This window comes from Canis aureus, chromosome 21, assembly GCF_053574225.1.
Source record: "Canis aureus isolate CA01 chromosome 21, VMU_Caureus_v.1.0, whole genome shotgun sequence".
Classification (NCBI taxonomy): Eukaryota; Metazoa; Chordata; class Mammalia; order Carnivora; family Canidae; genus Canis; species Canis aureus.
Window position 1 is genome coordinate 14,051,685 of NC_135631.1, and position 25,735 is coordinate 14,077,419.

A 25,735-nucleotide genomic window follows, 5' to 3' on the forward strand; every position below is an offset into this window, starting at 1 on the left:
ACACGCATGCACAAGCAAGAGACAGGGATAAGACCTGATATGCTGAGCACAAAGCCCGACATGAGGCTCAATCTTGCCACCCTGAGATCAGGATCTGAACTGAAATCAAGCGTTAGATGCTTAACCAACTGAGCCAACCCCCAATTTTTTTAAAAAAAGATTTTATTTACTTGAGCAAGGGAATACAAGAGAGAGTTAATGTGAGAGAGCATGCAAGCACATGAACAGAGCGGAAGGCAACAGAAGAGGGAAAAGCAGACTCGTTAAGCAGGGAGCCTAATGCAGGGCTCAATCCCAGGAGCCTGGGATCATGACCAGAGCCAAAGGCAGATACTTTTTAAAAAAAAGATTTATTTATTTATTTATTTATTGGGGTGGGGGGCGGGAGGGCTGAGACACAGGCAGAGGAAGCAGGCTCCATGCAGGAACCCTGACGCGGAACTCGATCCCAGGTCCCCAGCTAAACTTCTGCGCCACCCGGGATGCCCCAAAGGCAGATACTTATTCAACTAAACCCAGGTGCCCCTCAAAAAAATTTTTAACAACAAAAAAATGTCTATTTTTAAAAACATTTATTCATGAGAGACACATACAGAGAGAGGTGGAGACATGGCAGGAAAGGAGCAGGCTCCATGCAGGGAGCCCGATGTGGGATTTTATCCTGGGATCTCAGGATCACGCCCTGGGCTGAAGGCAGACGCTCGACCGCTGAGTCACCAAGGTGTCCCCAATATATGCCTATTGAAGGTAGTATCACCACACATAAAACCTCAGTATCTATCTTCATTATTACATTTTGCTAATAGTTGTATTTCCTGGGTTGGTGGTTCAAATATGCGTCGTTAAAAAATTAACTAATTAAGTAATTAATTAATTTATTTAGATTTTATTTATTTACTCATGATAGACAAAGCGACAGAGAGAAGCAGAGAAACAGGCAGAAGGAGAAGCAGGCTCCATGCCGGAGCCCAACGCAGGACTTGATCCCAGGTCTCCAGGATCAGGCCCAGGGCGGAAGGCAGCGCTAAACCGCTAAGCCACCCAGGGATCCAATGTTAAAAATTTAAATTTAGGATTAAAACGCATAAGACAAATGCCTCACAAATACAGCATTTTACTCAAATACCAATTATACCAAAAACGGCTAAATTACCTCAGTCTGTAGAAGCAGCACATGAAAGTTGGAGATGGATTGTCTATTAATGCCTAGGAATTCAAATTTACTTGTCAGGGTATTTGCCAGTTCTCCAATCTGAAACTGTAATGTAGGAAAGAAAAAGAGGAAGAAATAAAATTGAATCAGCAATGTATTTTTTTTTTTAAAGACTTTATTCATGAGAGACGAGAGAGAGAGAGGCAGAGATGCAGGCAGAGGGAGAAGCAGGCTCCATGCAGGGAGCCCGACGTGGGACTCAATCCTGGGACTGCAGGATCACACCCTGGGCCAAAGGCAGGCACTTACCCACTGAGCCATGCAGGTATCCTGAGCAATATTCTTTGTATTATGTAAAATGTTTCATTTATTCTTAAATATGCTTTAAAAAATGGGTCTGCCTAGAAACAGCCTTTCTTAAACAGCTGCATATAAACAGTTATGTACAGAAGACAAGATTCTAGTTTAAATGAATTCACATAACAAGTGACAAATGACAAGTCTAGAGAAATTAAATGCATATGTACTCTGAGACAACACAGGATTCAACAGGTGTAAACAGATATTAAATGACACAACTCCTGATAGTATCCAAATTATCATTTATCCATTACTAATTGCTTACACTAGCTACACACTGAACAAAATTAATTCTCCCAGTCCCTTTCACATGGTTATACACTAGCCAGTGACTGGATAAACTCTTTCAGGTCAAAAGAATGTGTTAAATGGTTTTTACAACAGACCATCCTTAAATAGCCACATACTATGTGATCCCATTCTCATGATATTAGGCTTGAAATAAAATCAGAACCAAATTTGCCCTTGTGTAAGGACAAATAGTTCAGAAAGGAATTAAACTTGTAACTTTGTTTCTTTAGTACATCCAAACTAGAGAAAGCCTATTTGATAAGCTGTTATTGCTTTCCAATGAAGGCTTAACTTTTAAGAAAGCAATTAAGACATTTAAAATTTATCTATAGATTATTTCTCTACAACAAGTCAGTCTTATAATTTAATGTTTCGGCGTGACCTATGACCTTTTCAACTAACTACATAAATGATTTATATATGGAGAGAAGTAAAGATCACTCTTACTACTTGCTAATAAAGAATGTACTTTAATGGTTACCCCCATTTAAAAGTATTTGCTCTAAAAAAAAATTAAAAAAAATAAATAAATAAAATAAAAGTATTTGCTGGGGTGCCTGGGTGGCTGAAGCACCTTTTTTTTTTAAGATGTATTTATTTATTTATTTATTTATTTATTTATTTATTTATTAATTATAGACAGAGAAAGAGAGAGAGAGAGAGAGAGAGAGAGAGAGAGGGGCGCAGAGACACAGGAGGAGGGAGAAGCAGGCTCCATGCCAGGAGCCTGACGTGGGAGTCGATCCCGGGACTCCAGGATCACACCCTGGGCCAAAGGCAGGCGCTAAACTGCTGAGCCACCCAGGGATCCCTGAAGCACTTGTCTTACATTCATTCAGGTCATCATCTCAGGGTTCTGGAATTTGGTCCTGCATCGGGCGTCCCCTGTTGAACAGGGAGCCTGCTTTTCCCTCTCTCTCTGCTACTCCCCCTGCTTTTACTCACTCTAATAAACAAAATCTTTTTAAAAATTTTAAAAAATTGTCAAGCTGTATTAATATACATACTTTCAAATCCTGTTCTTCTTCTTTAGGTGCTGTTTGTACTTTTGTCTTTTCTGGAGATTCTTCTGCTTCCATCTCTTTGTCTGAATTCTCGTCTATTTTTTCTGAAGTGTCAGCACCTATTACTATAAAAGAAACCATGTGAAATTAAATCAAAAGGACAAATACATAGCACCCCATATATATATTTTCTTATCCCTGTAGCACATATCTGAAAAAAGTTCTTAGGTCTTTTTCCTATGCTTGTGGTTTTCCTTATTCAAGAAACCCTAATGACTTACCTACCATCTTTATAAAGCCAAAATACTTTAACCTTTATAATCATCTTTCTTAAAATATCTTTAACATTTAATTCATTTTACTACTGCAGTCTCTGCTTTCCCTTTCTGCCTCATCTGTTTATCCTTTCTAATCCTCTATTCCAGAATACCATTGATTCAATTACTTTTCAAAGCTACGTATCAAACCTAGGATATAAGGGTTCTTTATGAATTGGGTTTTGGAAAAAAAAAAAAAAAAGCTTTCAGAACAGAGGAACATTAATTTCAAACAACCTAATAACCTCCTTTCTGAACTGATTAAGGCTTGCAGACAGTTTTTTTTCTTGTTTTTTTTAGATTTATTTATTCATGAGAGACACACAGAGAGAGGCAGAAACATAGGCAGAGGGAGAAGCAGGCTCTCTGTGGGGAGTCCAATGTGGAACTCGATCCCAAGCCCCGGGATCATGACCTGAGCCAAAGGCAGATGCACAACCACTGAGCCACCCAGGTGCCCTTGCAGACAGTCTTTATTGGACACACTTACTCTTCTGATTGGTGATGTCTACTGGAGTAAAATATATGAACTGTGTTATCTGCTTACCACTTGCTTACCAAACTAATTCACATATACAATGTAAGATCATTCTGTCATGAAGTTTTCAGTCATTAAAAAAAACAACAACAACGGGGGATCCCTGGGTGGCTCAGGGGTTTGGTGCCTGCCTTTGGCCCATGGCGCGATCCTGGAGTCCCGGGATCGAGTCCCGCGTCGGGCTCCCGGCATGGAGCCTGCTTCTCCCTCCTCCTGTGTTCTTTCTCTATCATGAATAAATAAATAAATCTTTAAAAACAAACAAACAAACAAACAAACCAGGGGTGTCTGGGTGGCACATGGTACAGGTCATGATCCCGCAGATACTAGGACCAGGCCCTGCAAGGCTCCCTGCTCAGCAGGGGTCTGTTTCTCCCTTACTCTTTCCCTGTCTGCCTTATTTGTGTTCTTTCTTTAAAATAAATAAATAAAATAACCACATTTAAGTTTTTTCTGGACTCTGGTTAATCTTAGATCTAAAGAAGTAACGTGTTTTTAACGTCACTTTCAACAGCTTTTATTAGCCTAAAAGTTTATATCCTAAGTATTTAACCTCATCATATAATGGCCTTGCTTTTTATCATTAATAATCCTTCTGCGTTTTCAAATTGGAACCAACTCCTTCTCTCTTCCATTTATTAGTTTATAATTCATTTGCATATTAAAGATCTTACATTTGGTGGCAGGTATAAGAATTTAACAATTTATAGCACCACTAGAGCTCTAAGACTAGAATATATATACATATTTTTTTATGTACATATTTTTAAAAGATTTTATTATTTATCTGAAAGAAAGAGTGTGTGTGCATGTGCAGGCAGAAGGAGAGAAAGAGAAGCAGACTCCCCATCGAGCAAGGACCTAAACATGGGGCTTGATCCCAGGACCCCAGGATCACTACCTAAGCCAGTTAGATGCCCTACCAATTGAGCCACACAGGCATCCCTAAAATTAGAATATTTTAGAGGGTAATTAGATCTATCAAAATGTATATACCCCTTGACCTAGCAATGTATCTTTAGGAATCTGTACTATAACACTAAAATCTACATAAAGATATATATACACCAGCACGTTTATTAGAGCTTTGTTTTAATCATTAAATATCATAAGAAATACAACAAAGTGAGCACTCAAGTAACTACAACCCAGCTTAACAGAAGACTATCACTGCCACTTCTTAAGTTCCCAATGCCTCTGCCATGTCCACAACAGACATCATCTCTACCTCAATGGTGTAAGTACCTTCCTTTAGTTTCATCATGGATAGATCTTTAAGCACAGTATTTTTGTCTGTTTTCCAACTTACTTTTTAATCTAAACTTTAAGGGCTTTTTTTTTAAGATTTTATTTATTTATTCATGAGAGATATAGAAGCAGAGACACACATAGGGAAAAGCAGGCTCCCTGCAGGAAGCCCAACACGGGACTTGATCCCGGGACCCCAGGATCTTACCCTGAGCCGAAGGCAGCCACTCAACTGCTGAGCCACCCAGGCGTCCCTAAGATTTTATATATTTATTCATAAGAGAGACAGACAGAGGCAGAGACATAGGCAGAGGGAGAAGCCGTTCCGTACAGGAAGCCCAATGTGGGACTCAATCCCAGTACTCTGGGGCAGCCCCGGTGGCGCAGGGGTTTAGTGCCGCCTGCGGCCTGGGGTGTGATCCTGGAGACCCGGGATCGAGTCCCATATCGGGCTTCCTGCATGGAACCTGCTTCTCCCTCTGCCTGTGTCTGTGCCTCTCTCCTCGCTCTCTCTGAATGAATGAATAAATAAATCTTTAAAAAAAAAAAAAAAAAAATCCCAGCACTCTGGGATCACACCCTGAGCCAAAGGAAGACGCTCAATCGCTGAGCCGAGCCACCCAGGCGTCCCAATTTTCCAACTTATATACAGGAAATATTAACATGTTCTCCTGTAGTTTTTTAAATTCAACACTATTGTTTCTTAGATTCATGTTAATATATTAACTGTAGATCATCCATATTTCACTGCCATTTAGTATTCAATTTCAAGAATACACTAGAATTTATCCATTCTATCTTGGACATTTGAATGGCCTTGTACATATTGCTGGAAAATACAAATACAATATTGTTAACAGTGAAACCTGGACATAACTTAAATGTCCATGAATGGAGAATAGTTAAATGAAAATATCTATACCACAGAATAATTTTAAATGCTTTAAGTGAAAAAAGTATGTCCCCTAACAATCCATGTGGTTCATCTGTGGCAAAAAATTACATATGCACATGTGTACACTATACATACATACACGACTAGAAAATGAATATAGAGGGAAAGGTTCTAGAAGGATATAGGTAGGTAAAGGACAGCAAAAATAGACCTCAGGGGTAGGGAATAAGAATAGGGAAAAGATTAAGGGAGACTTTTAGATTTCTACTTCGTATTATATATTGTGATTGAAAAAAATTTCAGGGCAGCCCTGGTGGCTCAGTGGTTTAGCGCCGCCTTCAGCCCAAGGTATGATCCTGGAGACCTGGGATCGAGTCCCACGTCAGGCTCCCTGCATGGAGCTTGCTTCTCCCTCTCTTTCTGTGTGTCTCATGAATAAATAAAAATCTTTAAAAAAATAAAAGGCTCAAAGTGTTATCTCCTTTTTGCTAAAGAGGGAACCAAAGAAGGGTAAAGATTTCCCTTTTGTATCTTTCAACTCTGAAAGTTTAATGTAACACATGTATTACCAGTTTCTCCATTTTCTGGAGTCTCCCGTCCAGTTTTGCTAGAACTCCGGCTCGTAGATTCTGGACTTGTAGCTCGAACAAACATCTTCCATTTCCCCCTTTTAGACATAAGTCTACGCATTCCATCCTGAGATGCTGGCTGGCTGATGTCAGAACATGGACTAGACCCTGACACACTACCATCTCCTTCCTCCAAGGCTCGTAACTCTGCCTGTGATGGACATGACAACAAAGTTGGAGTGTCATTAACTGTTTATCAACATTTAAGAATTTGTGAGTACCAAGAATGAGAACCATGTGTTACAAGAATTAAATTCTTTTGAGGATAGAAATATTTCTTAATACATTTTTCCATGAGAGCCAAGCATTATATGCTTGTATTTTATTACTCAGTAAGTTTACTCATGATTGTAGTTAACAATTATCAATTTGAAGGGGATAGATTCTAAGGGATAGGTTCTAGAGATCCACTGAGACAAATTTTCCAATACATGAACACAATAGATAAAGTCTAGCTTAGCTTGTCCCTCTCCATAGCTTAAAATTTTTCAAAAGGGGGAAAGCTTCAAGATATTGCTGTCATAACACCTGTTAAGATTTTGCTCATACTCAAAGTAGCAGATGAAACTGTTTCAAGAAAAGTCAGGACAGAAAATAAGTAAAAATCAACCTCTCAATCAGGAAAGTTTCCTGTGGACCATCTTTTTTGAAAGGGAAGCACATGAAACTACTGGTTCCTCTTAATTTTACAAAGCCCATGTAGTAACTTTGCAAACAATGCCATGGATGATCACTGGAAGTCAATCTATACTTTATTGTGTTAAAAACCAAGTTATCACCAAGAATTTACAATGCTCATTTGTTAAGAAACTAAATAAAAGATACGTTACTCACTGTATCCAGCTATCTTTAAATCAGAGCAATATGAGTATTTATTAGTTGTCAACTATCAAAAGCATCATCAGGAACCAAAAGAACTACAGCTTCATAATTTAAGTTTTTATCGTGTAAGCTTAAACCTATCTAGAAAAAAAGGTTAAGGAAAACATACCAATAATAGTAATACACTGAGCACAATGATACCAGAGTGTAACAGTACTGAGGGGAGAAAAAGCATTTTAAAATACTTACTTTTTTTCTTTCCAAAACAAGCTCCAGCTCAAGGGTATCTTGTTCCTCTTCTTCTTCACTTTCTCCAGATTGAACAACACTGCAAAGATCCTCCTGAGAAGGGTCTTCCATGTTGTCTAATGTAATTTCCTGTGGCTTTACTATTGTTGCTGCTTCTTCTACTGTTGTACTGGTTTCTTTCACTTCTGAAACTGGCTCTGCTTCTTTACAAATTACTTTTCTTCTCCATCTTTCTTCTTCCTCTTTTATTCCCTCAGGCAACAAAGGAGCAAGCAGTGATGCTGCCACCCCTTTCTTCTCCTCCTCACTATTTGAGAGAGCCTGAATTCCTTCATTTACTTCCTATGAAAATTAAAATAATCTCATTTATTAAAACAAAACAAAATCTCACCCAAGTATATATCCAATTGTTCATGCCAGAAATGACGATTTTTCAATCACTGGATATTCTTAAAAACCACTAACTCCCAAAAGGTCAGGACATATATTTGTACCATTCTCTTCACATGAACGTATCATGAACACTGTTTACTTTAGAAAGTACTATTGGACTAGAACCTACTTCTGGATGGGATTCATACATATCCTCCCCTCTACTCCAAATCTAAAGGCAGGTTAGCAGAAGCAGAATTTAGGGACACGTAGGTGGCTCAGTGGTTGAGCGTCTGCCTTCAGCTCAGGACGTGATCCTCCGGTCCAGTATCAAGTGCCGCATCAGACTCCTTGCAGGAAGCCTGCTTCTCCCTCTGCCTGTCTCTGCCTCTCTTTATCTTTCATGAATAAATAAAATCATAGAAAAAAAAAGCAGAATTTAAATAATTAAGATCTGGGGATCCCTGGGTGGCTCAGCGGTTTGGTGCCTGCCTTTGGTCCAGGGTGAGATCCTGGAGTCCTGGGATCAAGTCCCGAATCAGACTCCCTGCATGGAGCCTGCTTCTCTTTCTGCCTGTGTCTCTGCCCTGCTCGCTCTCTCTCTCATGAATAAATAAATAAAATCTTTAATAAATAATATCTGAGTTTTGTCAATTCAACATATGACTGGATAAATAGCCACCCTCTGTATAATGACAGAAATGCTAGAAAGGTGATTTAGAGGAAAGGGAAATAATTCTAAAATGAAATGTGATTATACTTAAAAGCACCCATTTCCTCCTTTGGGTAATACTTAGTCTACCTCCCTCCTAGAGTTGCAAAGACCAAATTATTCTAAAAATATGTATGTATAGGTTTATTTTTAAGTAAACTCCACACCCAACGTGGGGCTTACACTCACAATCCTGAGATAAAGAGTTGCATGCTCTATCAACTTGAGCCAGTCAAGCACCCCCTGAAAGTACTATTCTGAACTGGAGAAGGAAATGGGAAGCCTTGCCTGCTTGGCTGCTCACACATATTTCAAATGACCCAATGAGCATGGCACCCTAAGGTTCCAAAAAAACCACTGAACTGGATGGATAACTGTCATAAATGCTACACATTAAATATAAACATTAGATTAAATAAAGCTTTGGGATCCCTGGGTGGCGCAGCGGTTTGGTGCCGGCCTTTGGCCCAGGGCGCGATCCTGGAGACCCGGGATTGAATCCCACGTCAGGCTCCCGGTGCATGGAGCCTGCTTCTCCCTCTGCCTATGTCTCTGCCTTTCTCTCTCTCTCTGTGTGACTATCATAAATAAATAAAAATAAAAAAAATAAAGCTTTAAAAAACGGCATTTATTCTATTTTTCATAGCTGGTTGTAAAATATTAACAGAAGGGTTTTTGTATTTAAGATTTTATTTATTTATTCATGAGAGACATGGAGAGAGGCAGAGTGACACAGGCAGAGGGAGAAGCAGGCTCCATGCAGGAAGCCCGATGTGGGACTCGATCCCAGGACCCCAGGATCATGCCCTGGGCCAAAGGCAGATGCTTAACAGCTGAGCCACCCAGGGGCCCAATAGAAGATTTCTATACCTGTGCCAGCGTAACAAATTCTTTAGATTTGAAATAAGCAAATGAAATAAGTTGGTAAAACTAACCTTTTTAACTTCTCGCTTTGCTATCACTGGTCCACTTTTACTACTGGAAACAGAAATGTTTTTCTCTTTAGTATACACGTCTGTATTAACCACAAAATTAGCTTCAGCACCTGTTACAGAACTAAAAACAAACAAAAAATATGTATATATGTACACACACACATATATATACACATACACTTAACAAGACAAACAGAGGCAAATATTATCAACAAAAGAGAAGACTCTAACTTCCAAGTAATTTATGTTTCAAGTCTATTCTTACCTGGGCTGGTAATGTTGTAATCCCTGTACCTGGGTGGCAAGATACTGGGGTAACTCCCAAGTCACTTCATTCGTTTGTGTGTTCCAATAATAATAGCATCCTGTGTTCTCATCCCAGACTTCCTGCCAATCTCCCATCTCAATTCCAACTATAAGAAAATAAAACAAATTTTAAAAACACTTAAAAAGGACAAATTTCTCATCAACAAAACTAAAGAACCACCTACTGAATGGGGGAAGATATTTGATAAATGGTTAATACCTAAAATACAACTTGACGGGATGAGCACTGGGTGTTATTCTGTATATTGGTAAATTGAACACCCAATAAAAAATAAATTTATTATTAAAAAAAAAATACCCAAAATACAAGGCAGCCTGGGTAGCTCAGCGGTTTAGTGCCACCTTCAGCCCGGGGCGTGATCCTGGAGACCCGGGATCGGGTCCCATTTCAGGCTCCCTGCATGGAGCCTGCTTCTCCCTCTGTGTCTTTGCCTGTGTGTGTGTGTGTGTGTGTCTCATGAATAAGTAAATAAACATTTTTCTAAAAATTGGAAAAAAAGAAAAAAATACCCAAATACATAAAAAAAACTTACACAACCACCAAAAAAAATCCAATTAAAAATGACATACAAGGGGATCCCTGGGTGGCGCAGCGGTTTGGCGCCTGCCTTTGGCCCAGGGCACGATCCTGGAGACCCGGGATCGAATCCCACATCAGGCTCCCGGTGCATGGAGCCTGCTTCTCCCTCTGCCTATGTCTCTGCGCCTCTCTCTCTCTCTCTCTCTCTCTGTGACTATCATAAATAAAAAAAAAAAAAAAAAAAAAAAGGCCATACAGGGATCCCTGGGTGGCGCAGCGGTTTGGCGCCTGCCTTTGGCCCAGGGCGCGATCCTGGAGACCCGGGATCGAATCCCACATCGGGCTCCTGGTGCATGGAGCCTGCTTCTCCCTCTGCCTGTGTCTCTGCCTCTCTCTCTCTCTCTCTGTCTGTGACTTAAATAAATAAATAATAAATAAAATATTAAAAAAAAAATGACATACAAATGGCTGACACATAAAAGATGATCAACACCACTCATCATCAGGGAAATGCAAATCAAAACTACTAGATATTATCCCATATCTGTCAGAATGGCTAAAATCAAAAACAGAAGAAACAACAGATGTTGGTGAGGATGTGGAGAAAAAAGAACCCTCTTGCACTGTTGGTAGGAATGCAAAGTGGCACAGCCACTATGGGAAATAGTATGGAGACTCCTCAAAAAATTTAAAATATAATTTCCGATCCAGAATCACACTACTGGTTATTTATCCAAAGCATATGAAAACACTAGTTTGAAAGGATCATATACACCCCTATGTTTATAGCAGCACTACTTATGATAGCTAAATTATGGAAACAGCCCAAGGATCCATCAATAGATAAAGACATTTATATATATACACATACACACACACACCCCCCCAATGGAATATTATTCAGACAAAAAAAGAATGAAATTTTGCTATTTATGGGATGCCTGGGTGGCTCAACAGTCAAGCATCTGCCTTCGGCGCAAGGAGTGATCCTGGAGTCCCAAGATCAAGTCTCATATCAGGCTCCCTGCACAGAGCCTGCTTCCCCCTCTGCCTATGTCACTGCCTCTCTCTCTCTCCATCTCTCATGAATAAATAAAATCTTAAAAAAAAATTTTTTTTTTTTGCTATTTACAACAACAGACAGTAGAGAGTATAATGCTAAGCAAAGTTCAGTCAGAGAAAAACAAATACCATATGATTTCACTCCTGTGGAAGTTAAGAAACAAGTGAGCAAAGGGGAAGAAAAAACAAAAAGACATACCGAGAAAAAGACTCTTAACTATAGAGAACAAACTGATTGTTACCAGAGGGTAGGTAGGTATGGGTAAAATAGGTAATAGGGATTAAGAAATGCACTTATGAGCATGGAATAAGGACAGTATTGCTGAATCACTATATTGTAGACCTAATACTAATATAGCACTGTATATTAACTATACTGGAATTAAAATTAAAAGTGACTCTTTTCCTCCCCAGCTGCTTGAACCTCGGCTGCCATCATGAACACTGTAACTATCCGGACCAGGAAGTTCATGACCATCCGACTGCTTCAGGGGAAACAGATGATCATTGCTGTTCTTCACCCCGGGAAGGCAATAGTACCTAAGCAAGAAATTCGGGAAAAAACAGCCAAAACGTACAAGACCACACCAGATGTCATATTTGTATTTGGATTCAGAACCCATTATGCTGGTGGCAAGATAACTGACTTTGGCATGACTTATGATTCCTTGGATTATGCAAAGAAAAATGAACCCAAACGTAGACTTGCAAGACATGGCCTGTATAAGAAGAAAAAGACTTCAAGAAAACCGCAGAGAGGGATCCCTGGGTGGCGCAGCGGGCTAGCGCCTGCCTTTGGCCCAGGGCGCGATCCTGGAGACCCGGGATCGAATCCCACGTCGGGCTCCCGGTGCATGGAGCCTGCTTCTCCCTCTGCCTGTGTCTCTGCCTTTCTCTCTCTCTATCATAAATAAATAAAAATTAAAAAAAAAAAAAAAACGCAAAGAACGCAAAAACAATGAAGAAAGTGAGGGGGATGGCAAAAGCCAACGTTGGTGCTGGCAAAAAGTGAGCTGGAGATTGGACAACAGGAGGAGTAAGGATTCTGCAGTGGCTTTATCTGTGGTGATTGTGCAGATTTTTTGTGAGAGGACTAATAAACTAAGAACGTTAAAAAAAATAAAAATAAATTAAAAATAAATTAAAAGTGGAAAAAAAAAAAAGCACAAATTTCAGATAATTCTGACCTCCTATCCCAAGTCAGCTCAAAGCTGTAACAATCTAACACAGGGTTCCTCCGTAACACTGTTAACTTTTGAGCTAGGGATGCCTGGGTGGCTCAGTGGTTGAGCGTCTACCTTTGGCCCAGGGCATGATCCTGGAGTCCTGGGATTGAGTCTCACATTGGGCTCCCTGCATGGAGCCTGCTTCTCCCTCTGCCTGTCTCTCTCTCTCTCTCTCTGTGTCTTTCATGAATAAATTAAATCTTAAAAAAAAAAAAAAAAAAAAGATTGAGGCTGGATAGTTCTTGTGGTGGGGACAGTCCTAGGTAGTGTTTAGCATCCCAGATTCTACCCACTAGATGCATTAACAATTTGCCACCCCCTGTTGTGACAACCAAAAATGTCCTCAGACATTGGTAAATGTCCCCTGGGGATCAACTCCTTCTCAAATCATCTTTGCACACATGGCTCAAAAAAGCAGTTTGATAGTCCAAAAATATATTTTCAATGCTCCCCTCCCCAATTTCTAAAACAATGGCTTTTACTACTCACTTGACCTAACTCCAACTGGTGAAAAGGGCAATTTTTTTTCTTTTTTGCAATTATTTTTCAAAAGATACAATTATTATCCTAGTAATTCTCAGAGAAAACAGTCCTCCTTATCTTTCAAATAGTGTATTTAATAGGCCAGAATCCTAAAGTCTCAAGCTAAAGGATACAAGCTTTCATCTTTGGGAATCTCAATGCCGCCTACAACACCTTTAAAGATGGCACTTTAGATTTCTTAAAAAAACAAAAAATTAAAAATCAAAAAATCAAAGGATAAAAAAATAAGTAAATAAAATCAAAGGATTAAACTTACCTCCTGCTAGTGAGCACTGAGTATCATATTGCCACCCTGCTGTTTGAGTTGAGTCTGTTCCATTTGAAGTAGTAGAAGAAAGGGCAGATGTTGTGGATTCCTTTGGCTCTGGTCGAGGTGGAGTTGGAGGTGGAGCAGAAGCTCCTATAGAAGATGCAGGCTGAGGAGCTGTTATAGCATCAATCTCCTTTAGAATGAAAACATTAACAGATGCATTAATAACCTCAAAACCAGAAAACAGGAAATGACAATCACCATTAAAAAAAAAAATTCTACGTGATCAGTTCTCAACTTTTTGAATCAAAACTCTCATCTTCCAATTACATAAAACCTCCCAAACCCTTTAATTATCCATTTTCCCCCTCTGTTTACAAGCTTTACAAAAAGAGAAGAGAGCAGTGGGGAGGACTAAGGAAGAGAGATGGAAAGGGAAAAGAAGGGAGAGGGAGACATTGAGACTGAGAAAAGTAGGCTAACCACCTGGGATCCAGGTCCCAAAGTGGCTTCAGTAACTAAAAATCCAAAAAGCACCACTAACCGCTAGGAAGTTGGCCAATGTACTATCAATATCAGCTGACTGGTTTCCATTCGCCTCTTTAGACTGTGCTGGTTTTTCTGAAACATCACTCTCATCATCATCACTGTCAGCATATGCACCAAGTAAGCACAGACCTCCTAGAAATAAAATGGTAAACAACATCCTTAACAACAATGCCAGTATGCCCCAGAAGTACTCCAAAAAAAAAAAAAAAAAAAAAGACATGGTTCTTCAGAGATTTCATTTTTTTTTAAAGAGAATTTATTTTTATTTATTTTTTTTAAAGCTTTTATTTATTTATTCATGAGAGACCCACAGAGAGAGGCAGAGACACAGGCAGAGGGAGAAGAAGGCTCCATGCAGGGAGCCCAACGTGGGACTTGATCCTGGGTTAGGATCGCACCCCGGGCTGAAGGTAGCGCTAAACCACTGAGCCACCCGGGCTGCCCAGAGATTACATTTACTACAGATTAGAATACAACCTCAAAATTAATCATCACTGAACTACCAGAAAGATATACATTACATTATGCATTTAGAGCTAATAAAATCATCCACATAGCCGCTTGACATCCTTCTCAAAATACACTCAATTTCAATTAGCCTCATACTCTGTCAAAAATAGCACATAGTAGGGGATCCCTGGGTGGCTCAAAGGTTTAGCACCGCCTTTGGCCCAGGGCATGATCCTGAAGACCTAGGATCGGGTCCCACATCAGGTTCTCTGCATGGAGCCTGCTTCTCCCTCTGCCTGTGTCTCTGCCTCTCTCTCTCTGTGTCCCTCATGAATAAATAAATAAAAGCTTTAATTAAAAAAATAAACTTAAAAACAATAAGTAAAATCTTTAAAAAAAAGCACATAGTAAATCGTGATTTTAGAATTTGTTGCTTTATCTGCCCATCTCAAACAAGCAATTAGGGTTTAGTAGATGAAAACAATGAGTTTTTATTTTTATTTTTTTTTATTTTTTATTTTTTTAAAACAATGAGTTTTTAAAAAAAAATTTAAGGTTTTATTTATTAAAGAGAGAGCAAGAGCACAAGCAGGGTGAGGGGCAGGGGGACAGAGTGAGTAGCAGACTCCCCACATAGCATGGAGCCTGATGGGCTCCATCTCACAACCCTGAGATCATGACCTAGGCCAAAGTCAAACACTTAATAGACTGAGTTACCCAGGCACCCAGAAACAGAAATTTTTAAAATTAAAATCATTTTGAACGATTTCAAACAAGAAGCATCAAATCATAATAGAATTCAAAGTGTTAGAACCAAAACAGACAACAAAAATCCAGCTAGAACCAATCATCAATGTCTTCCTTAAACTCAAGAGGTATCAGGTATGGCCTCTGTAATGCTGTGCTATGTATGTTATTTCTTTTTGTACCACCTGTGGCACAATTAAGCAAGCACCTATGCTCTTTTTATAGATCATTTTATTATAATAGGTACATTAAATGTTAAACTCCAGCTAAGCTTTCAGCTATCAATAAGACTAAATTTCCCAGTGCTTTGTAACATTCTATGTTCTCAATAAGTATTTGGCAAATGAACAGATTTATCAGGAAGTAGATAAAATCCAGTTTTATCATAATTCCATAGATCAATTCATGGGATCACTTAGAAATAAACATAAATTGCTTCATTTATAGTAGTTCACATTCATTGCTTCAATCATTTAAATCCTGCCTTCATTAGTTTTAGTATATAATTAAATCCTTACACTAAAATACTAATTTCTAAAATATTTAAAACTGATTAGAAAAAAATGATTAGGAAGATTTTTTTTAAATTTTTATTTATTTATGATAGTCACACAGAGAGAGAGAGAGAGAGGGGCAGAGGCATAGGCAGTGGGAGAAGCAGGCTCCATGCACCGGGAGCCTGGGCCAAAGGCAGGCGCTAAACCGCTGCGCCACCCAGGGATCCCGATTAGGAAGATTTTTAAGTGGACATCTGACAGTGTTCCACTTTTCCGGTTACCAAATATTTTATTTCTCATCATTTTGGGGTACGTCAGTCAACTTTTCTGATTTTCTGAACAAGAGATAATAATAGCCTTGTAAGAGTAGTAATACAAAAAGAGGCCTTTCTGGGATCCCTGGGTGGCTCAGTGGTTTAGTGCCACCTTTGGCCCAGGGCGTGATCCTGGAGTCCCGGGATCAAGTCCCACGGCTCCCAGCATGGAGCCTGTTTCTCCCTCTGCCTGTGTCTCTGTCTCTCTCTCATGAATAAATAAAATCTTAAAAAAAAAAAAAAAAGAGAGAGAGAGAGAGAGACCTTTCTGTATGAAAAAAATCTGCACTTTAGTATTAACACTGATTTTTTTTGGGGGGGGGGGTAAGGTTGGGGGAAGGAAGAAAGGATGGGAAATTTGTATTTTTACATAAAAACACTTCTTACAGGGCAGCCAGAGTGGCTCAGAGGTTTACTGCTGCCTTCAGCCCGGGGCCTGATCCTGGAGACCTGGGACTGAGTCGGGCTCCCCACATGGAGCCTGCCCCTGCCTCTCTCTCTCTCTCTCATAAAGAAATAAAATTAAAAAAAAAAAAAAAAAAAAAAAAACCCTTCTTACAGATGATCATGTATGTAATCATCTGAATCACTAGCCTTAATCCTACATCCTTTGGTAAAAGGTTGCAACCAGGTGAGCTGCATGGAATTTTGATTACAAAATTCCCCAAGGAGGGGTAACTTCCCATGCTTAAAGTTGATCTAACAGTCAATAGGTTTAGCCAAGGCTCCACCTATTCCTTTTTTGCTGTTTAAAGATCTTACTTTAGGGGCACCTGTGGCTCAGTCAGTTGGTTTGATTAAGTGTTGGCCTTTGGCTCAGGATGGAGCTGTCAGGGCTCCCTGCTCAGCAGTCTGCTTCTCCCTCTTCCCCCTCCCCACTGCTCATTCTTGCTTGCAAGCTCGCTCTGTCTCTCTCTCTCAAAAAAAATAAATAAGGGCAGCCCCACTGGCGCAGCGGTTTAGCGCCACCTGCAGCCCAGGGCGTGATCCTGGCGACCAGGAACCGAGTCCCACATCGGACTCCCCGCATGGTGCCTGCTTCTCCCTCTGCCTGTGTCTCTGCCTCTCTCTCTAGCTGTGTCTCTATGAATAAATAAATAAAATCTTTAAAAAAAAAAAAGATAAGATCTTAAAAATAGAAAAAAAAAGATTTTACTTTATTTGACAAAGAGAACATGCGTGTATATACACAAGCAGGGGAATGGCAGAGAGAGGGAGAAGCAGACTTCCTCCCTGATTGGGGAGCCCAACAAAAGAGGTCAATCCCAGGACCCTGAAATCATGACCTGAAGTACCCCAGATGCTTAACTAACTGACCCACCCAGGCTCCCCTCAATTATTCCTTTTTTCTTCACCTCAGAGCTCTTCACAGTACACACATCAAACCACTTACAAGCTAATAACAATGAGTATTAAATAGCAAAGTAAATGAAAATGATTAAACATAGTATTTTGGAGAAATAGGCATATTTAACATTGTAGAGACAACATAAATTATTTAAGAATAATCTGATCACATATACCAAGAGCCACAAACCTCTTCAAATTTCTTAATAAAATCTTGGGGGGAAAAAAACAAAAAAAAAGGATGCCTGGGTGGCTCAGCCATTTGGCCCCTGCCTTCAGCCCAGGGCATGATCCCGGGATCCTGGGATCAAGTCCACCATCGTGCTCCCCGCAGGGAGCCTGCTTCTCCCTCTGCCTGTGTCTCTGTCTCTCTCTGTCTCTCATGAATAAATAAGTAAAATCTTTAAAAAAAAAAAATCTTACAGCTAGATAATTCCATCTTTGAGAATATAACCCCCAAAATAACTCAAAAATTATTTTCACACAAAGCTTCTGGCATCTTTATTTAAATACATGGAAGCGGGCAGCCCCGGTGGCGCAGCGGTTTGGCGCCGCCTGCAGCCTGGGGTGTGATTCTGGAAACCCAGGATCCAGTCCCACATCGGGCTTCCTGCACGGAGCCTGCTTCTCCCTCCACCTGTGTCTCTGCCTCTCTCTTCGCTCTCTCTGAATGAATAAATAAATCTTTAAAAATTTAAAAAAAATTAAAAAAAGATAAATACATGAAAGCTGTACACACCTCAAATGCTCTCAAATAGGAGACTAGTAAAGCAAATTACAGCACAGTACCTGATACAATATTAATTTACGATTAATCAGATCATTATAAGACTACATGAAATAATGCTAAGGGGACAGGGGCAGCCCCGGTGGTGCAGTGGTTTGGCGCCGCCTGCAGCCTGGGGTGTGATCCTGGAGACCTGGGATCCAGTCCCACATCAGGCTCTCTGCATGGAGCCTGCTTCTCCCTCTGCCTGTGTCTCTGCCTCTCTCTGTCTATGAATAAATAAAATCTTAAAAAAAAATATGCTAAGGGGACAGAAAAGCAAGTCGTGAAATGTATGTAAGTTCTAATCACACCTGTGAAAATTAGTTCATCATTGATAAGGAACAAGCATGAATTAGTCTATCACTGATAAGGGACATTCCATCATTGATAAGGAACAGAATGATAAAGTCATAACTATTATGTAAAGTTGTTTAACTAAAAATAAATAAATGAATAAAAGACTTACAGGACCTATCCCAGACTACTATTGAAATGTTGTTACTACTTAAAACCAGAAGAAGCAAGGACATTCTTCAGAGCCATAGTCCTTAGCTGCTGCTGATGTTTTGTTTTTGTTTTTTTTTTTTTTTTTGAGGAGTGTTGACTGCTCAAACCTCAATAAGCACAACCTGCAAATCAACTAACTACATAGATAGAAAATAATTTCTTAGGTGTATACCTTTCTTGATAAGCTTCAAACAGTAACTGTCATATTTCTAGCAACTGTTAACATTTGAACAGTGGTTTTATTTCTTCTGGTAACAGAAACTATTAACATTCAATAGGATAAAAGTATCATAGTAGTCTATTGATCTAATTTCAGAGCTTACTCTGAAATTTTTCTTGGAGAGTTTCACATGCTATTACCATAATATTCTTCTTCATGAAAGCATTAGATACTCTTGCTCTACTATATTATAAAAGCATATTTTAACAATTTTTTAAAAGCAGCAAATGGAAGAGTAGAACGAGCATCTATTTTTTCAGGTGTCCTATAGCACAGAGAGAACTCCAAACTGAAAAGAATCAATTATCAGGGGCAGCCTGGGTGGCTCAGCGGTTTAGTGCCGCCTTCAGCTCAGGTCGTGATCCTGGAGTCCCAGGGTCGAGTCCCACATCAGGCTCCCTGCATTGGAGACTGCTTCTCCCTCTGCCTGTGTCTCTGCCTCTTTCTCTGTCTCTCATGAATAAATAAATAAAATATTAAAAAAAAAAAGAATGAATTATCAGTTATAAGATATTTAGTATCAAACATATTTTGATCTTTAAAGAAATGCACATGGGCAGCCCCGGTGGCGCAGCGGTTTAGCGCTGCCTGCAGCCCGGGGTGTGATCCTGGAGACCCAGGATGGAGTCCCACATCAGGCTCCCTGCATGGTGCCTGCTTCTCCCTCTGCCTGTGTCTCTGCCTCTCTCTCTAGCTGTGTCTCTATGAATAAATAAATATAATCTTTAAAAAATAATAAATAAATAAATAAATAAATAAATAAATAAATAAATAAAAATTTAAAAATGCACAGAATGAAAGACATCCATGGAACACCAAGATAGTGGGGAGCCAGAAAACCACCAAACAGCATTATAAGAGAAGTAGCACAAAGTATTTTGGGTACAGGGAAAAAAGCAACAAATTTTACGTTGGTTAAAGTGTATATACCAGCAAGCCCTCAGACAAAAAAAAAAAAAAAAAAAAAGCTATTTTTATTCTCGGAAATTTTACATTTCCATTTTATGGGAGAATGTGTAATTTAACCACACTGAAGCTTTCAATGAAATACTTTTTATAAAAGCCCAATTTGATCCTTATGAGAGACTTTGGAGAAAGGATGGGAGGAAAAAACAAAACTGTACCTGTTGCTTTCACGGCTGTAGGTCTGGTGGTCATGACTGGTTTAGGAGGATTCTGAACTCTGGAAACCTCCACCACCACTTCCTGTTCATCTGGATTTTTAAAAAGGAACAAAAGAAAACTAATCTGCCGGTGGACTAGAGAAAACAAGATAACATAATCTTCGATTTGACCTTTCAAGTCTAAATTGCACCAATTTGAAAACAGGGTGCGTAAATCCATCACTGACCCAAATAGTGGGGGAGATGATAAAGAAGCGGAGAGCTAGACTCTTCCACGTGACTAGTGGCTTTAACATTAAGAACAGGACTACGGTACATCAAAGTACATCTGAAGTAATTCGAATTTTTAAAAATACACACGCACAGAATACATCTCCGGGCTCCGATCGGGCCTTTACAACACCACAGGGATAGCGCCGGAAACGGTCGCCGACTTCTCGGGCATCTGGCCCTCGAAGGAGCACTGAACAGCTGCTCTTAATCCAAATACGGTTCCGGGGAGAAACAAACAAGTACTTCGGAACCCTCCAGTTCTACTTCTCCCGGAATTTGAGGGGTACCTGCCAATTCGGAGCTACGTTCGCCTTGGCCGGCATTAATAAAATGAGTTTGCTCACTCCCGAACTCATCCTTCTTCACGAAGGGGAAAGCGCAGGACGTGTGGAAAAGGCCAGGCTCCCGGTCACCGGGCCTCGGATGCAAAGCTCGTCCTCTCACCACCACCCCCTAAGTCACGCAGACCCTAGCGTGCACGCTGAGGAGACTCGGGAAGCCAGGCCCGGCCCTGCGCCAGAGATGGCGCCGCCGGCCCCTTCCGCCGCCCTGAGGCCCCCAGCCGTCCTCCCCTCGGGCCCCACGCAGCAGGCCGCGGTGCGGAGGCAGCCCGCGCGCCCGGGTTTCTCTTCGTGCCAGGGCCCTGCCGTAGGCCGCAAGTCCCGAGCTCGAGTTTTGGACGCCCCACCTGAGTGTCGGGGCCCCTTGCGCACCTTTACCTTCTGAAGGCGAGTCTTCTGGGGCCGCGGCGGCCGTAGTCACCGTGGCCGTCGTCGTTGTGGCCGGTGGTGCCGCCGAAGCTGGCTGGCTCGGCGCCGCCGCCGCCGTCGAGTCCGGTTCCGTGTCGGGTTCCGGCTCCGGATCCCTGACCGGCGTGCTGCTCCGGGGGCCCGGCGGAGAGAGCTGCAGGATGGGCCTGCGGCCGGGTACCGCCCGGGACTTCTTCCCCATCGCGAGCCCGAGCGCGAGCCGCGAGCGTCGGCCAGCCGAGAGGGGCGGGCGCTCCGCGCGGCGCTGCGTAATCAATATTCATGCACCGCGACACCGCCTCCTGAGAGAATCCGCTTTTAACCGGCGGAGCGCGCGCCCGCGCAAGCGCCTTGGGCTCTTTACGCTAGTCTGGCTCCGCCCCCCGAGAGGGGAAGGGCGGGCTTTACCCACGCTGCTAGACGATTGGCTATTTTGATCTATTGAAGGAACCAGAAGCCAATGGAAAAGGGAAAAGAGTGAGCGTCAAGCCAATAGCGCGGAAGGGCCTGCGTTAGAATGACTTTCCATTTCGTCGGACTCCACCCATGCGTCTTCTGCGGAGTCTTTTTCTTTATCCTCTTGTCCTCCATCTTGCCCTTCTTCTCTGCTGGCTGTTCGTTGTTTTTTGTTTTGTTTTGTTTTGTTTTTGTCCATCGGGAAGCTGTGCTGCTTTTCGGGCCCTTCCCGCAGTTTTGTCCTGATTATTGTGGCTTACTTTGGGTTTGACGTTGAACACTAAATAAAATAGTGGGTCTTTTATGCTTTTGTGAGTTTTTTTTCTTAGAGCACACATTTGATGTTTGAGGTTTACGTTCCTTGAGCCCTCGCCCCTCCTTGTCTCCTTCCCTACCCCGGAGCCGGCCAGTCGATCGCGACCTACCGTGCGGCATCACAGGGCAAAACTGCGTTCCTCAAGACCTGGGGCAGGCGTTATGGCAACCTTGCATCTCGGTGCTGAGCTCCTCCCCAGGGCTCACGTCCTACCCCTGTATCCGTTTCCCTCTTCCTTAGTCTAAGAAATTGGGTGGTATTTATTTTTATATCCCCAGCAGCTGAGGTCTTCCTGGAGCACACCAATACTATCTAACATTTACTGGGCACTTATTATGTGTGAGGCACTAAGCACTTTTACAAGTACGATTGTATTTCATTCTCCCCACAACCTTGTACGGTAGGTAATCATGATCCATAATGTATAGATGATCCCCCGGGACGTGTGTGTGGGCTTTTTGTTTTGTCTTAAGATTTTATGTTTAAAGGCAGCCCCGATGGCTCAGTGGTTTAGCACCTGTCTTTGGCTCAGGGTGTGATCCTGAGGACCTGGGGATCGAGTCCCACGTCGGACTCCCGGCATGGAACCTCCCTCTGCCTGTGTCTCTGCCTGTGTGTGTGTGTGTGTGTGTGTGTGTCTCATGAATAAATAAATAAAATGTATAAAAAAATTAAAAAGATTTTATGTTTAAGTCATATCTACACCTAAGTGCAGCTCAAACTTACAACCCCGAGATCAAGAAAGCGTATAACCCAGATGATGTTGATGACGTTTTGGAATGTGTGTGAGGTTTGGTGGGGTGAGGCCTGAGAAGAAAGAAAACTCTTGAGAGGTCTTTGGTGCAAAACAGTGGGTTTATTTATTTTTTTAATTTTTATTTATTTATGATAGTCACACACAGAGAGAGAGAGAGAGAGGCAGAGACACAGGCAGAGGGAGAAGCAGGCTCCATGCACCGGGAGCCCGACGTGGGATTCGATCCCGGGTCTCCAGGATCGCGCCCTGGGCCAAAGGCAGGCGCCAAACCGCTGCGCCACCCAGGGATCCCAAAACTGTGGGTTTATTAAAGCGGCCCGGGTGGCTCAGCAGTTTAGCGCTGCCTTCAGCCCAGGGCGTGATACTGGAGTCCAGGGATCAAGTCCTGCATCCCTCCTGCATGGAGCCTGCTTCTCCCTCTGCCTGTGTCTCTGCCTCTCTCTCTCTGTCTCTTATGAATAAATAAATAAAAATCTTAAAAGAAAAAAAAAAAAAAAGGATTGGGGACAGGACCCATGGTCAGGAAGAGCGGCTGCCCCAGGCCTGTGAGGAGTGGCTGATTATATACCTGGGAGTTGAGAGGGGTTTAGGGATAGCATACTCTCTATGGAATTTTGGAAGCAAGTTTTCCAGGACATTGAGGGGGCTAGGTATTGTTGGGAAAAGGTCACTTACTACCGTCTAATAAAACCTGAGTCTTGAGACCCTTCAGATGTATATATTGGTGGGTCTTATGTTTGGGGGATGATTGCCAACCCGTATCTTGGGAAGTACAGGTAAAAGGAAATTTCTAAAGGAATTTTTAAAAAAGATTTATTTATTCATGAGAGACATAGAAAGGCAGAGACACAGTGGGAGGAAGAAGCAGTCTCCCCGCACCCAGGCGTCCCTCTAACGGAATTTTTATATGTTAGAGTAGACTTACAGGAGCCTGGGGGTCGGGCTAAGATTGCCTTTTGCCCTTAGCAAAGTATTAACACTGAGGCAGTTGAGTCTGTAGAAGAATGTCCCTTTGCCTGTTTCAAGGACTTGTCAATGTGCTGCCCAGGCTTGTGCTTTGTCTTCAGCTAGTCCTGTGTTCCTCCATCAACGTCCTGTCCTGTAGGGACTGAGCCAGCCAGGTGCCCCCAAATTGGTTTTATGTTATTTATTTATTTATTTATTTAGAGGATATGGGAGGGGAAGAGGGAGAAAGACCCTCTGCCTGTGTCTCTGCCTCTCTCTGTGTGTCTCTCATTAATAAATAATTTTTTATAAGGGGGGGTAGGGCAGCCCCGGTGGCCCAAAGGTTTAGCACCACCTTCAGCCCAAGGTGTGATCCTGGAGACCCAGATGGAGTCCCAAGTCGGGCTCCCAGCATGGAGCCTGCTTCTCCCTCTTTCCTGTGTCTCTGCATCTCTCTGTCATAAATAAATAAATAAATAAATAAATAAATAAATAAATAAATAAATAAAATCTTTAAAAATAATAATAAATAAAATAGGGGGTAAGAGGGAGAAAGAATCTCAAGGAGACTCCACATTGAGCACAGAGCCCAACTTACAACCCTGATAGCCAAAATCAAGAGTCAGACACTTAAGTGTGCCACCCAGGTGCCCCTTAAGTTGGTTTTTTATTTTTATTTATTTTTATTTTTTATTTTTTTTAAGTTGGTTTTTTAATCGCTACAGTCAAGGTAAGTCTCAAACTCGACCTCAGGATCAAAAGCTGCATGCTCAAAAAAACAAAACAAAACAAAACAAAAGCTGCATGCTCTTGTGAATGAACCAGCTAGTTTTTGAATGCAAAAGCCATGAAAACAGTGACTTGTTCATTTTGTTCCCTGTTTATGAAATGCACTTTCCGGAACATAAGCACTGAATTTTTAAATGAATATAGTGCATGAATATATACAGACTTGAAATAAGTAGCAAGGGTTCTTTTGTGTCTATAGGACAAATATCTGGATTAGTGTCCTGAGTTTATTTTTTTTATTTTTTTGTTTAAAGATTTTATTTATTTATGAGAGAGAGAGAGAGAGAGAGGCAGAGACACAGGCAGAAGGAGAAGCAGGCTCCATGCAGGGAACCCAATGTGGGATTCAAACCCGGGTCTCCAGGATCACAGCCTGGGCTGAAGGTGGCGCTAAACCGCTGAGCCACCCGGGCTGCCCCAGTGTCCTGAGTTTAGATTTCCAAGATTTCTGAAAAATTAGCAGCTAGAAATGGGAGAATTTTCTGTTTTGAAACTGTTAGCAGTTTTCTGACTTATTTCTTGAGGGAAGAAGCATTGAAATATTGTAATTGCACATAGGAGTTCTGGAGCTAAACATCTGAATTCAAACCAGCTTCAGTACCTTTCAGATGTGGTTGCTTGGACAAGTTTGAGTTTCTTAACAACTGTAAACTTGTTTCAGTACTGTAAAATGTGTAAACTGTAAACTTGTTTCAGCTCTGTAAAATGCCAGTAACAGTATTCATAAGGTTATTGTGAAGTTTAAATTAGATCCTAGGGATCCCTGGGTGGCTCAGCAGTTTAACTCCTGCCTTTGGCCCAGGGCATGATCCTGGAGTCCCGGGATCGAGTCCTGAGTCGAGGTCCCACTGTGGAGCCTGCTTCTCCCTCTGCCTCTCTCTCTCTCTCTCTCTCTTTCTCTCTCTCTCTCTGTGTCTATCATGAATAAATAAATAAAATCTTAAATAAATAAATTAGATCATAGTTTTAAGATCTTTGCCTTGTACCAGGAACAAGATAGGTAATCGTCATATGGTAGCTATTATTACTATTAATAAGAATTTGGTTACACAGAAGGGTAGATGCTATTATAAAACTGGCTGGAGGGACACCTGAGTGGCTGGCTCAGTGGTTGAGCATCTGCCTTTGGTTCAGGTGTGATCCTGGGATTCGGGATCAAGTCCCACATCAGGCTCCCTGCAGGGAGCTTGCTTCTCCCTCTGCCTGTGTCTCTGCCTCTCTCTGTGTTTCTCATGAATAAATAAATTAAATAAAATCTTTAAAAAAAAAATAAAATAAAACTGTCTGGAACCAAGCTGAGATTATGAGCTAAACCAGAGTGCACAGAAATGGGAAGGTTTTTATCCTTGGGGGAAACTTACATTTCTGGAGGTGACTGAAATAACTATAATATTTATAACCAGGGTTCTCAACCCTGACTGTTCACAGAACCATCTGGAGAGTGAGTGCTAAAGCAGTATAAAAATCTAAATC

At 41.4% G+C, this 25,735-nt stretch overlaps 1 protein-coding gene across 8 annotated transcripts in view; it reads right to left on the minus strand.

The window, feature by feature from the left end:
- The window catches only part of FNBP4 (formin binding protein 4), a 43,226-nt gene extending 21,938 nt beyond the window's left edge, over positions 1-21,288 (minus strand). For 2 of the 8 annotated variants that reach the window (XR_013359994.1, XR_013359995.1), the window contains exons 1-10: positions 20,964-21,283; positions 19,978-20,067; positions 13,998-14,134; positions 13,460-13,646; positions 9,791-9,938; positions 9,526-9,646; positions 7,507-7,848; positions 6,376-6,586; positions 2,812-2,933; positions 1,154-1,258 (exon numbers count right to left, since the gene is read on the minus strand). Coding sequence is in view for 4 of the 8 variants with exons in the window: in XM_077863262.1 (XP_077719388.1) it covers positions 1,154-1,258; positions 2,812-2,933; positions 6,376-6,586; positions 7,507-7,848; positions 9,526-9,646; positions 9,791-9,938; positions 13,460-13,646; positions 13,998-14,134; positions 19,978-20,067; positions 20,964-21,201 (1,701 nt within the window). In the remaining 4 variants the exon portion in view is untranslated. Of the gene's footprint in view, positions 1-1,153; positions 1,259-2,811; positions 2,934-6,375; positions 6,587-7,506; positions 7,849-9,525; positions 9,647-9,790; positions 9,939-13,459; positions 13,647-13,997; positions 14,135-19,977; positions 20,068-20,963 lie in introns of all 8 variants that reach the window. The other 6 variants (XR_013359993.1, XR_013359997.1, XM_077863264.1 and 3 more) reach the window with 6 other exon arrangements.
- Positions 21,289-25,735: the final 4,447 nt, after the last annotated feature.